We start from the raw sequence: 14,617 nt of genomic DNA on the forward strand, positions 1-14,617 counted from the left end.
CCATATATCTGCCTTGCCATTATTTGCACCTCCCAGAAGCTCAAAGTCCTTTTTGTCATCACTTCTCTACAAATCTATTGTTCTTTTGTTAAGATGCTATATAAGCCCAAGTCCTAACCACCCCTTTAAGTTACTCATCACTGGGTAATCCCAGGTGTATGTGTGATGATGCACATGTTAATAAACTCTGTTTTCTCTTGTTAATCTATCTTATGTCGGTCTAATTTACAGAGCCCTAGTAGACAACCTGGGAGAGTAGAAGGGGAAAAAAGTTTTCCCTCCTCTACAGTGCCCATGAAAAGTCAGTGGTACATACAGGATCATCTTGCTTATCACTACAACCTAGTGGAAGATGAATAAAAAATAACTATCATTTAGTGATCAATTTCTATTAAGCATCTCCTAGATGGCAGGCCATCTCTACTGGTGACTGGAGCAGAGAAGATAAACAAGACAGCCCCTGCCTTGGGATCACCATATTAGGGTACAAATAATGCTACTGAAGACAAAAAAGAAAATCACAGTGCAGGGCTAGAGGAAATCCTTTTAGGGGAGGAGCTTCACCCAGAGAAACAAATAAGGAATGAAAAAAGTATACCAAAATCTCAGGGGCTGTGTGTATTCTCCTGTTTGTCTATCCTATTCTTGAAGAATTAGTGGTTGTTTTGTTTTTTAATGAAGAAGTGGTTCTCAAAACTTTTTTGGCCCATAGATTACCATTGCAAGGAAAAAAACTGATGGTTGCCGTTTTCTACTTAAGAGGGCTTTTCCTTGTGAAATGAAGTTAGAATAGGAAAGGTTTGTTTGGATCATACAGAATCCACAGAGAAGCTCAGAATGGAAGTAACTGAAGGTAAGAAAGACGTGCCAAGGTCGGCTCCCTCCCCAGCCCAACCCCCTGACCAGGTACAGGGCCAGGGCCAGGGCCAGAATGAGGTATCAAAGCCACACCATGATGTTGATGGCATCTGGCGTGAGCGGCCTGTGCCCATCCTGAGCTTTGGCTCGTTTTCTATGTGCTGCATCACTATGGGAATTCCCATCAGGCACGGGTAGCCTTTTGGTGTGGTTTGAGTCACAGCTGTGGTCTGTAGTTTAACAGTAGGGCCCCATCCACCAGCTTAGAAGAAGCAGGAAACAACACTTACATAGAGGATTAGGGACTTACGATCCATTCGCCTATTTTGACTACAGAAGCGATTTCATGGCCTGCGTTTGCAATTGGGATGGGGTGATGTACACAATACTTCCTGCCCCGTGATTCCTTCTTTCCTCACTTTTGTGTTGCCTTCCCTTGGAAATCAAGGTGATAGCTGAACCAAGAAACACCCTAGCACCTCATCCTGTACTAAAGCCCTGATTGGGCTCTGGGAACCGAGGAACTTCAACTGTTCCCATTAGAAGCAGTGGCAGAAGAAGAAGGCTGGTGTAAGTGGAGAGAAATACCTTCAGCTGGTACAAAAAATAGCCTCAAAGAGGACTGATTAGGGAAGTGCACCAGTGAAAAAGAAGAGAGCTGGCTAGAACAAGAGTGTTTAATTGGTAGTTTTATAAAAGATACCTCATTAAATATCATGTTATACATCTAAAAAGGATGTCCTGGATTTGTAAAGTAAACATTACCTGTTCTCCCAAATCCTGTTTTTATGTTGGAACAAGATTATACAAATAAAACAGGCACAGTGCCGAGCTGTAGGTGCATATCATTTGACCTCTTACACCTGAACGTCCTGTAAGTAAGCTGGTATCAGACCCATCCATTCTCTTCCTTTTACTACAAAGTCAACTAAAGGAATGAGAATACTGAGAATTTCTGCTTGGAGGATATTATGATCAGATTACAATTTAATGATACTTTCTATTTTTCTTTATTTTCCCCCTAGAGTTTAGGCTATCTTCTCTCCTGAAACTATGTGTAATATTAGTGTGAATATAACCTGGAAGAAATAGTCTTGAGATTTTTCTTAAACTATTTAGCTTTCTAAAACAGGATGCCAGTGCCAGGTACCACAGTGGACTAAAAATAAGTCTCTATTACCATGTTTCTCTGAAAATAAGACCTAGCTGGACCATCAGCTCTAATGCGTCTTTTGGAGCAAAAATTAATATAAGACCCAGTACTATATTATATATTAGATTATATTATATTAGACCTGGTATTGTATTACATATTATAATATATTACATTATATTACATTATAAAGACCCAGTCTTATATTAAAATAAGATCGGGTCTTATATTAATTTTTGCTCCAAAAGACACATTAGAGCTGATGGTCCGGCTAGGTGTTATCTTGGGGGGAAACACGGTAATAGTGGTCAGTTAGAAGTGAAGATGGTAGAAATCATAAACCACAGCTCAGCACTATGAATTCATTTAAAAGAGCACACACATGAACACAGTGTTGTCACAAATCGGAGGATAAAATACCCAGGCAGCTCAAATGTCAGGAATTATGTCTTTATATTCATTTAAGCATCACAAAACTTTCTGAAGGGATTTGTAGAACCACGATTTTGGCTTATATTAAAAACTTCATTTATTCCTGTTTTTAAATATATTTTAATTTTCTTTAAGGCACCAACTATAGACTGTATTCCACGGAAAATATAATTTCCATGTGAATTTCTTGTGAATTGAGTATGAGACAAATATTTAATAAATAGTACCAGTTAACTGAAGTCTTTAAGAGATTAAAGAGATTACACCAATAATTTTTAACAATTCGGCTGTGAGGGCTTTTGTGACTTGGTTCTTTCTCTTTCAGGAACTTTTTCTTCTTTATTCTGTTAAAAGACATGTATAGCAGACTTACTCAACAGTGACTTGAATTCATACCTATCAGTGTGCGTGATCTGGCAAAAACAGACTTGTATTACTAAAAGACAGGACTGAGAGAGAGCGACATAATATGCACTCAAATTTGTCATGGAGCACACCTCCTTTGACACTGATTGGGAAACTTCGTCTCTACCCGGAAATCTTTTTTTCATTTTTGGTAATGCCAAGAAGCTGACTTCAACACCGCAGAAGATTATCCAAATTTCAGACGATGTGTTTGTCGTAGGTCTTTCTTTTGTTAACGATATCCTCCTGGCCCTAGACCAGCTTTCCCGCTCACGGTGTTGCCTCTTGATTGAGCTGTGACAACTGCCAACATGTCTTCATTATTCTGAAAAGCTGACACTCTGCTTAACACCAGACAGATCCATGATTGTCAGGTTGAGGACACAACTTCGTTTTATAGATCAGAGCACTGTTTTTGGAGTGTCTCTCAGATATTCTGCTCAGTTGACAGGACTAATTAAAAACTGCCCGTATGACTTTGATTCGTGTATGTAATTGAATGTGAATTTGGGAAACGAATAATAGGGGAAAATGTACTTCTATACAGACATTAAAACACAGAGTACTCACTTAAAATTTTCACAATAAAAGGACCATAAAGATCTAAGATGTTAAAATGTACTCTGAAGTATTGGATAAAGTTATTCTCATTCACATGGCTATGCCTGGGGCTCTAGGCTATTGCTCAGGTCTTTCATTTCATGTTGAGACAACCAGAACTAGAACCACCCCTCGTGAACTTAATTCTGATGCATTTCATACTTCACCTCATATTTGCACCGTGTAACCTTCACAGCAATCCTGAGTTAATGGATTGAGGAACACCTCTTATTTTCACCTCCTATTTTTGTCTTCCTTACTCCCAAATCCCTATTATGACTCGATTTGCCATCCACAGGAATTGGTGTAGCCTAGGGTTTCCACCCGTTCTCAGGAATTCGCACCCATTCTCAGGAATTTTTTCCGCTTTTCCGTTCCCAAATCCCGAGATATAAACTGTTTTCTGTTTTCCAGGATGAATCGTTTCCACAAAGTGACGGGTTTGAGGAGCCGATTTTCCGGATTTCCCGACCAACTTTTCTTGGGATTCGGGAAAGGAAAAGCGAAAAAAATTCCTGAGAACAGGTGGGAATTCCTGCCTGAAAACCCTACTGTAGCCTATTCTGGTAACTACCACAGAGACAACAGGCTAGGCATTGTGCTAATCATGTGTTTCAAGGTGCATGAGAGAAACACAGCTCCTTTCTCAAGGATCTCACTGTCTGAGGGGGATAGTCACACATTAAGCAAATAATTATGGTGATGTGTGATGAAACTTAACAATAGACTCAGAAGAGCCTGTTTTTGCAAGGTAAATATTAACTATTCTCCCATATCCACAAAGATATGGTTCAAGTAAACGTCCATGATAACAATAGTTATTATTACTATCAGTTTACTGTACTAGGAGTTTTTGTGTGTGCCAAGATTTTTTAAAACATATTATCATATTTGGTCTTCATTGCAATCCTGAGAGATAATCTTTACAAATGAGGAAACTGAAGCTCAATCCCCATATCTCAGTTAAGTAAATTGTAGAATCAGGGTTTTAAACCCGTAACTGTGATTCCAAATCCTGAGCTGTCAGCCATCATTCTTTCTTCCTTTTATGTACACCTTCGCTAAGTAAAAGATTTCATTAATGTAAAAAAATAAATAAATACAATCAATGCGCTGAAGTTTTAGGTCTCATTTCATAAAGCTGTTTTCTCTCTCCCTGGCTCATTACCTTCTCAGTGGCTCAAGAGCTCTAGGGTATGGAATTTTTTCTAAATTCCCTCAGGCTGTTTTTTCACCCAGCACAGAAAGAGGTGGGTGTAGTAATTAAAATCAGGACATGTTGGACTTAAAAAAGAGAAAGTCAGCTCCTCTAAAAACAAAACTAAAACTGTTTAATGAATGAAAAAACTCTCATCCTTTTAAGATCCCCAGAGAAGTGAAGTGACCTTGCTGAAAGTCACAGAGCCAGGAGCCAGGTCTTTTGACATCCAGGATAGTGTTTGGTTCAAACATATTGTCCTAGTTCTCATTTTAATCAAGAGTGGCAGCAGCCAAAATAAATATACCAATTACCTTAAAACAACTAATTATGTAAAAAAATAATTTAAGTTTAGAAACTACACCTATATATTATCAATGTTAACATTTTAAAATTAAGTTCCATTGGCATTCCATTCTTTTAAAGATTACCATCTAAAACAAACTTTCCTAAACTCACAAGCTTATGTAATCCAAGATCTATACAATGGATTTTATATTAAATAAGTATGCTAATTTTACCTACAAACCAATTACCTACAAACACATATCCCCCAAATACTCTACATTCTTTTGGGGTCCCAGTTACTAGAAGCAGGGTGTTTAGTGCCCACCAAACTGTGTATCTCCCTTAGGCTGTCCTACTCTAGTCCCACATAATTCCTATCAGCTAACAGTTCTCTCCCATTGCCTGGGAGGTGCCAAAAGATTTCTCGCCCAAGTTTCCCCATGAGACTACTAAAAAGTGGCAGGTGTCTTCCAAATGGTGGCTGAAGTAGAATGGGATAATTTAAATAATAAGCATCTACTTATATATGGAAACTTCATGGAGAATTGTCACATTTAGGAAAACCAAAATAGAGACTGATTTGTTGTTGTTGTTGCCAATTCTAAATTGCTCTTCTGTGGCTAGTTTATAACAGACATGCATGCTTTATCTTTCCATTTGTTATGATTTATCATGAGGGTAGTTCAGAATTCTACAAATTGTATATATTAATAACAGGTAACACTTACTGATCACTGGTAGGCGCTTTATATATGTTCTCTTCAATCCTCCGCCCATTCAGAAGTAGGAGGTGCTATCTCTGTTATCCAGAGTAGGCAACTTCATCTTCCCTGAGGTCACAGGGGAGCAAGGCCAGGGTCCGAGCAGAGGTCTGACTCTAACACCTGCCTCTTAACCTCTCTGCTGCCTTCCTTCTCCAGATGTGTGTCAAGTGCTCAGTAGATGTCTTTACAGAAGTTCAAATTCTTGCCAATTACCCATGGAAAGTGAAGAAACCATCTACAGTATAACTTAATATAGTACTAGCCAAAGTAAATCGTAACTTACAAGAAACATCTCATGTCCCCAAAATTACACAGTTCAATTCAAAAACAAATCTGTTGTCTGGCAACGTGCATGCCATTGATCTCCTCCATTCATGTGGATAATTGGGAGTTTACTGGGCCTGTATTTTAAGTGAGAAATGATGTGCTGAGTCATAATACCCTGAGTTGGCACAATAACATGTTTACACGCACATTCTGACGTCTGAATAATCTGACACTGCACAAGGGGCTGTTCTTCAAGACTGGAAATTCCTAAAAGAATCAACACAGTCCAGAGACAACTGAGAGCATGAGCAGCATTGGTGAGCACAAGAATCTGTGTGTGTAGAGACAGGTGTGCACATCTGTCTGTATTGATGGAAAAAGATACAGGTAGACTTGCAGCAAAAAAGCTTGGGTCAATTAAAAGTATATCTGCATTTTATTCAGAATCCTCAACAGCCTACCTGAAAACATTTTAGAATTGAACCAGGTGTTGGGGGAAGATGTATGTAGAATCGGTTCTCATGAGAAGGGTCTCAGGCGTATCCATCTGAAAGTTTCACATTGTTGCGTATCTCTAACTCAATGCCATGACTGAGGTGATTTGAAATAAGGAGAAGAAATTACATAAGCCTTGTTTCTTTTAAATGGTTTCATGCTAGGTACCTTTCAAACCTGTCTTCTACTTGAGAGCCAAACCAAGTATCTTACAACAATTATCCTCTCTATTAGGTCTCCAACATTTCAATATACATTTCTCCATGGCTAACCTTCATATACTGCATAAGTTAAGGAACTGCTTTATTAATGCACTCTACTTTTTTAAGAGTCAGTATCCTTCAAAAGAATAGCTAACATTTATTCAGTGCTTACTATGTGCTAGGCATGGTTGTACACAGTTGAAATGTGCTATCTCATTTAATCCTTACAATAACCCCATAGTACCTATTATCCCATTTTACAGATAAGGAACACAGGACACAGAAAGGACAAGTAACTTCTTCAAGGTTACACAACTAATAAGTGGCAGCACTGGGGTTTACTCCCAGGCAGCCTGGAACCAAGGTCCTTACTACTTTTTTAAAAAGTACAGTTTTTTAAAGTTTTAAATGAATTTTTACAAACACACACAAACATGCACGTGGCAAATTTCACAAGTGAAGCACGCATATGCAACCAGAAACCTGAGCATTACCAGCACCCCAGAGCCCTGCTGTGCCCCATTCTAGTCACGGCTGCCTTCTCTGACTTGTAACCGCTTAGATGAGTTTTGCCTGTTCTTATACTAAAATAAATGGAACCATGCTATATGTATTCTTAGGAGTCTGGCTTCTTTCCCGCATCAATGATTGTGAGATTTATCCAAACAGTTGTCGATGGTTCATTCTCATGGCTGTGTAGTGTCCCATTGTGTGACTATCCCCCATTATCTATTCTATTACTGATGGGCATTTGGGCAATTTACATTTTAGGCTATCACAAAGAGTGCTGCTATGAACATTGTACGTGTGTTTTGGTAAAAATATGGATGTACTTATGTGGGGTACACCCCTAGGAATGGAATTCCTGGGTCACGTGTCCAGATTTACTAGATGCTGCCACACAGGTTTCCAAAGTGACTGCACCATTTGACGCTCCCACCAGCAGGGTGTGAGCATTCCGTTGGCTCCATATCCTCACCAACATTTTCCCTACCACAATAATTTTTAAACTTTATTTTTTCAAGCAAAAGTCATTAAACCAACATTTCTTGAGAGGCTATGTGTCAGGCACTCTGCCCAGTGGTGGGCACATCCGAGTCCGCCCTCTTAAACGGTATGTGATGCTGCCTCCTCTCCCCGTGCCCCTGACCAAGACCTCCACAAGCATGTTCAAGTCCTTCTATCTCAGGAGAGATGCACAGACAGACAGTCATATAGTACTGCTGACTGACCATCCTTGCTGCAAATGTCACGGAGCACGGACTAGCTGTAACGGACTCTCAAATCGGCAGGACGTGGTCTCTGCTTTAATAAGCTCCTGGTCTGATTTGGGAGATGCACTAATAACCAAGTGCTAACCGCCCAGTAGGATTATGATAGAAGCATTAGGCACAACACGAGCAGCCAAGAGGGCACCTTACCCAGAATGCAACCCCTGCAGGATAAGGAGGGGTTAACCAGGAAAAGTGAAAAGAAGAGGGAAGGGGGGGCAGGGTGGTAAAAGCTGAGCGACCAGAAAGCATGGCAAAGTGGCAGGAATTGTGACTTCATGTACTGGTCAGGAAAAACAAAACACAGTTGCCAAACACTTGATTTCCAAATAGATTTTTAAGTCATGCTAGCATAATAAAGCATCTGATCAACTGACCTGAAGTGGCCTTTGCTACCACTGAATAATATCATAAAACAACACCTTTTTAATATTTAACAGTTGAATTGTTTTGTTCACATAGCACTTCTATGGACTCCCTTATCCAAGAATCTATGAGCGGTACCAACATTAATTCATTCTCCAAATAACCTCATGACTGGAGTAAGATTAAATAAGTCAACGTCCATAATTCATTAAATTATAATAAGAACAGAAGAGAGAAGTTAAATATCTTGCCAAAATCACCTAGTGAGATCGATATTCCTTTCAACTTCACAGAAAACGAGTGTAAGCTAGAAATATACTTCTTGAATTGTCTATTGCTCATTTAACTTGACAAGAATGAGAGAATTTATCAGAAAGTAGATAGCTGTTTATTTCTAACTACTAAGTAGCCACAATGGTGAAAAGATTTTTACCTAAGCAAAGCTTAAATCCTAAAGTAGAAACTAAATATTGCCAGGAATAAAGAATGCTCGAGATAAATAACTCCATGGTTTTAAGAACTCTGATAATAGAAGAGCCTGAAGATGAGACCCAAACATGAGAATATCTGAGCCAAAGCATTAATGATAAATCTCATACACTAAAAGAATAAATGTAACATCATGATGACCTATTTCCTCAATTAGGGCAATTGATTCAGAGCTCTAACTTTGCATGCTTTAAAAGAAGTTTCTTTATGTCAATCAAGTCTTAATTGGAAGTTTATCTAAGAAAACAAAAGCAAGACATTCAGGAAGTTAGTGGTTTAAACAATAAAGCAACAGTGGAAATAATGTAATTAAATTTCAACTCCCTATGATGGTGCATCATGCTAATGGGTGCCTGTTACCAGAAGCTTGCAAAAGGGTGGGGGTTTTGGGGGGAGGGAGAGGGGAGGATTTGGTAGGTTTTGTTATTAGATTGGTGCAAAAGTAATTGGTGCAAAAGTAATTGCGGTTTTTGCATTTTTTTTTTTAACCTTTTAAACTGCAATTACTTTTGCACCAACCTAATACAACAAAAAGAAGGAAGCTGGTTTGAAACAGCCCAAATGGGAGAGTTGAGAAATAATTTTCAAGGTTTTGCAAGAGCCCTCCCTGGAGTCAAAAAACATAAGCATAACTTGAATGAAAGCAAGAAAGCAAAACCAAAGGAAAAATGGGACAATGACAGAAAACAACTACAATCTTAATTTTCATCTCTCTCTCCTCTATTAGAGGTGTTGATAAATGGAAAACAGATGAAATCAAGTTAGTTGATTTGTTGGTTTTACAGTTCTATTTAAATGAAGGTTATGTATTCCTCTAGGTGTCACATGTCATTTTTATGTTTCTATTCAATCCTTGCGGGTAATTAGAATCTGATTATATTTATAGTTCTTAGGCCTTGACAATTCCTTGATCTAAGTGGACTTTATGTAAGTCACGGAGGGCCTTTCCTTGTGGAAGGCACTGCTGGGGACAGAGATATGAGAGAAAGTCCGTATCTCAAGGAGCTAACATGTTCTCAATAAGCAGTTTTTTTGTTGTTGTTTTGTTTAGTTTTTTAAATAAAGTCTGTATTTTCCATAAGGCCTTGGTATGAAGGGTCTGTTATTTGTAAATACTACCAATCTGTAAGTCGTGTTGTTTTCCATAACCCCTAGCTCTTGTGTTTTTAATTATATAAAGAAAATTGGCAAATTGTAGGTGTTATAGCTTAAGTCACCACAGAAGATCTAATAAAGACATCTATAAAGATGAGCCATATCTTAAATACTACATGCAATTAAAAAGCAATCTTAATAATAGCTAATACAATACAGTAATCGCTAATACAAAGTGTTTGCTCTTTTCTAATCAGTTCTAAGCATATATATACACTTTCTTAACTCACAGTAACTCTGTGTAAGGAGTACTAGCATTGTCCTGATTTTACAGATGAGAATCTAGACACGCACAGAGAGAGAGTAGGTATAGATAGAAAGAGGAATGCTGGGAGACCAAGAGTGGGAATTGGATAGTTCGATGCAGCATCAAGAATGTGGAAAAGAGGAAAACCTTCCAGAGTCCATAAGTTCCAAACTGAGTTTAACCAAATACTGACAGGAGAATAAGAAATCCCAATGGTACTAAAATGACTTAGGGGACTGAGCACAGCAAGCACAGAAAAAAAAAAAATCACGAAAGACAAGTTGAAGTTACAGTGCATATAGGAATCAGCCTTTACCTTCTGAAGAAAGATTTAAACTGTTTTTAAAATTCTGACAAAGATGTCCTTAATAATTGTCAGGAAAATAAAAACAGTGATGTAGAAAAGATAATCCAGGTAAGTTAGCCATATCTTTAATATATAAAACAAACCATGAGAAATGTGGTTTTGTTGTATATGATACCAAACCCTGAAATAAAAATGTGTCATATAAATAAAAAATTATATTTCATTTAACTCTCATTAAAATGTTTCTAATCTTCAGGAGCACAGTCTCAGTTTTCATCTCAATGTTTGGTGTCATGTACATTTGTGCAAATCTCATTGTCAAAAATTCGTTAGGAGAAAATTTATAAATCAGGAACACATCTTTTTAACACAGGCAGGCGAGTAAAAGTTAGTCTTGGGTCCAAAACAGTTGTTTTTGTTTCCAATTTAATAAAATTTCAGAATGAAAACTGTTTTTAAATGTACAAAAGAAATTCTCTCGATGAAAACTACATATAGCATACTGTAACAAAAATTATGAAATAGGATATTATAAATCATGCAGTTTAGAGCAAGCATTCTAGACTTCGGCTAGCTGGTTTGAATCACAATTAGTTTAGTCCAAGTTCTCTCGGACACATTAGTTGATCTCCTTCCTTAGTTTTAAAACAGGGAGTACCAAGAGACCCTATTCCATAAGGCTGTTGTGAGAATAAAAAAATATTTACACTGTTCTGCTTGATACGTGGCAGGGACTCAACTCGTTAGCTACTACTTTCATTATATGTCATTCTATTAGAATTTACTATTTATGCATAAACTATACTAAAGAGAAAACTAGAAAATCAATTTTTTGAAGAGTTCTAAAGTGATGTAACCCGACCAGCTATTTTAGTGATTTTAGTAACTTTTAAAAATTCTATAACATTTGCTCTGAAGACCGAAGGAAAATCAACAGCCTGATTGATAGCAAGACACATGCATACACATGTGGCTTTCTACAGAGGCATGTGGGTATATTCTCATGGAACACAAAATATTTGATATATTATTACTTCTAATTTGTATGCCTGGGGTTTTCCCAATGCAAAGAAATAGGCCTAGAGAAACTATAAAAAGCAGCAGCCCGTAGTTAAAAAACAACAACAAATAAATTGATCTGTAAATGCCAAAGCATTCACCTGCAACTGAGACTGGTCACATCTGGGTGTCTGTGCCACTCCTAGACTATTTTTTTAAAAAACTTTGCATTATGTACAGTTTCTGTATACAGTTTATTAGGTGGAGCTTGTTAAATCCATAGTTAACAGAGCATAAAAATGAAAAACAGTAGTTCATTTAAATATCATTAAAATGTTTCAATCTTCAGGAGCATAGTTTCCTTTCAGTTTTCATCTCAAAATTTGTCTAGATGCTAGCATCTGGCACATACCATTTCCAATGGACAAAATCAAGGCAAGCTTTTAATTTTCTGCTGTCACACTTCATCACTTTCCTCCCCATTTTACACCTCTATTCCACTTTTCCTCCACCTGGCTTTATTTTGTGATGTCCAGTGGATGAAGTTTAGAGCTCTAAATCCTATGCCTTGTGCTCTTTAGAGACAAGATACCATGTAACACTAATGCAGTATTAAATGCATTATTTGCCAATGGAGCACATACAATGTTTACTCCTGAATGATGTCATCAAACACCATTTAGCAATATGTCTCATTTTCATAACCCATGTGGGAACTCTATGTAGCTTAATTTAGAATATGACTTTATATACATTTCCTATGAGCCAGAAACATACAGTACTTACTTTTGCTCAACATAGAGAGGATCAAAGAATTCCGTTGTGATTTTGTTTGCATACAGGGAACAACCGGTCATTGAGCATAGCCCTAAAAAGTATCAGAGGGGAAGTACTATAGTTAGTTAACTATGTTAGTTAACATATTTCATTAACGTGGTGGAAGTACCTTGTTTGGAAGAAAGTTACTATTTACCTGACAGTATGAAAACAATCCCAGCCAAACAAGCGATTTTTGCTTTGGTTTTATCTGAGCCTCCGACTTTGGTACACTTCATTCCAAACAGGGCAAATATGGAAGCAAAGAAGCCCAGGCTGACAGCAGCAATCATAAGTCCTCTACATGCCTGGATATAACCTGCAATTAGAGTCATTCACATTAACATCAACAGGTGGTTATCCAGGGATCAATCCTTATTTTACATTGTCCTTTTGAATGATTGGTCTATTTTCCAAAATAATAATAATAATAACCATAATTGTTAAAGCATGTGGTGAAGACAAGCAAGAAAAGAACGCAAGTTAGTCTATGTAGAGCGCCTGTCCTATGTCACCACACACTTTTAAGTTTCGCTTAAACGTAATCCTCAGATTAGAACTTTGAGCGTTATTATTCACATATGAGGAAACAGGCGAGCAAAGTTTATATATGTCAAAAACGAGTCAGAAAAAGGCAAAAATGGATTCCATCCAGATCTGACTACAAAATCCACGTAACACTGCCTTTCACAGCAGGAAACATCATCTGCCACGATCTCAACCCTGTTACTCCCGTGCATACGGGCCTTTCAAATAGATATTTTAATGATTTTGACATTAGAAAATTTATAATTGGGCAGCATGACTTCCCAAAGGGTCAAATCTTCCAATATTAGTGAAACCTTATAAATGACACCAACTAAAATATCATGAACCATGAGGAGTCTAAATCTAGAAGTATGTTAAGGACGTTGTATTATTTTCAGGGTGCACATAAGAAAATTTGGTTAAAAAAACATTGGTTATTTACTAGAAGAATATTTTATAATTATTAAATTAGCTGACTGTGTATATGCTTTCAAAGTAACCCTAAAAGCTTGTTCTCTTGGTTTGTTTGATCATTCTTCCAACACCCTGCATTTCCGTAGGCACATATTTTTATTTGCACAGCCAGGGTGGTGGCAAACTTCAGCCTGGCTTTCGTCCAGACACAAACAAATTTTAAATTAATGGGGTTTAAACTAATAAACTTTTACCACATAAGGTCATTTTCGTTTCAGCCTGAGACAATGACATATTTCTGAAATAGTGATGGCCCCCACTAGGTGTAAGTAAATATTTGTTAAGCAAATGAACATACATGAACACGAGGTTTACATTTGGAATTAAACTTCTTAATCTGAAAAAAAAAAAACTTGTTAATGCCAAAATACTGAAAGTCAGTTATTATTAGTATTCAAGCAAAGGCTACGCTAAAGAATAATGCTAAAGCTATGAGAATCATAAATTCAGGGAATAATGCTGGCAGGTGGCCTTCAGTCCATGCTTCTTTGGGAAAGAATAAAATTTCAAGTTTTAATCCTAGTCCTGGGATCCATTTTGAAGAGAACACACGCTCTTTTTTAATTGAATAAATGTAGGGCCCCACAAACTGCAGTGACGATGATCTTCCATTTTATAGTGTGAACTACTTCCTGACAGAAAGTAATTTCACCGATGGTGAAACTATCAAAAACAGCAAAAGAAACTTACTTTGAGCAAAGCAGAACAATGGAGGCTGATTTTCGCAACAGCAATTATGTGGCAGGGCCCCGTGGGTCTCTGCTGCCAATAGCACCGACCCAGCTCTGTTTTCCCCTTCAGCCCTCCAGTCCCCCTGCCAGAACTCAAGCAGCAGGCGGCACCGAGAGAAGACACCTGTTAGTGCTTTGCACGATTAAAGAGCGTCTACCAAGAGAACACAACTGGCTTTTCATGTACCACCAGCGCTACTGAAACAGTGTGAGTTCATTATTTTTTGAGATTTCTTTTCATCTGTGATTTTGAGGTGTTTTAGCCAACTCTGACTGTAATCACTAAACAGACAAAAGAGTGTGTGGGATGTAACCTCATATAATATGTGTAAAAAACACAAAACTATCCCAGGAAACTTTATCATGCCCCATGATTTGCATTTACAGTAGTAACCTTATAGGTTTTATGAACAGAAAATGCAGGCACTGGCAAATGGTTAAGTCCTCCAGTCAGCCCATTTAGACCATGGAATGCAGTTTCCCAGATGGTAAACAGTGGTTACAATCCGAGGCCAAAGCATTCAATCGTTACTATGACTGGGAAAATAACAGCAGTCTTTAAACTTATTTA

The 14,617-nt window shown here is 37.7% G+C and overlaps 1 protein-coding gene across 2 annotated transcripts in view; it reads right to left on the bottom strand.

Annotated features, from left to right (window-relative positions):
- Window positions 1-14,617, bottom strand: part of CLDN10 (claudin 10) — a 108,077-nt gene that overhangs the window by 1,801 nt on the left and 91,659 nt on the right. For both annotated transcript variants that reach the window (XM_081046356.1, XM_081046355.1), the window contains exons 2-3: window positions 12,471-12,632; window positions 12,284-12,365 (exon numbers count right to left, since the gene is read on the bottom strand). In XM_081046356.1, coding sequence (XP_080902482.1) covers window positions 12,284-12,365; window positions 12,471-12,632 — 244 coding nt within the window. The remainder of the gene's footprint in view (window positions 1-12,283; window positions 12,366-12,470; window positions 12,633-14,617) is intronic.

Source organism: Rhinolophus hipposideros (genome assembly GCF_964194185.1).
Source record: "Rhinolophus hipposideros genome assembly, chromosome: 4".
NCBI classification, from domain to species: domain Eukaryota; kingdom Metazoa; phylum Chordata; class Mammalia; order Chiroptera; family Rhinolophidae; genus Rhinolophus; species Rhinolophus hipposideros.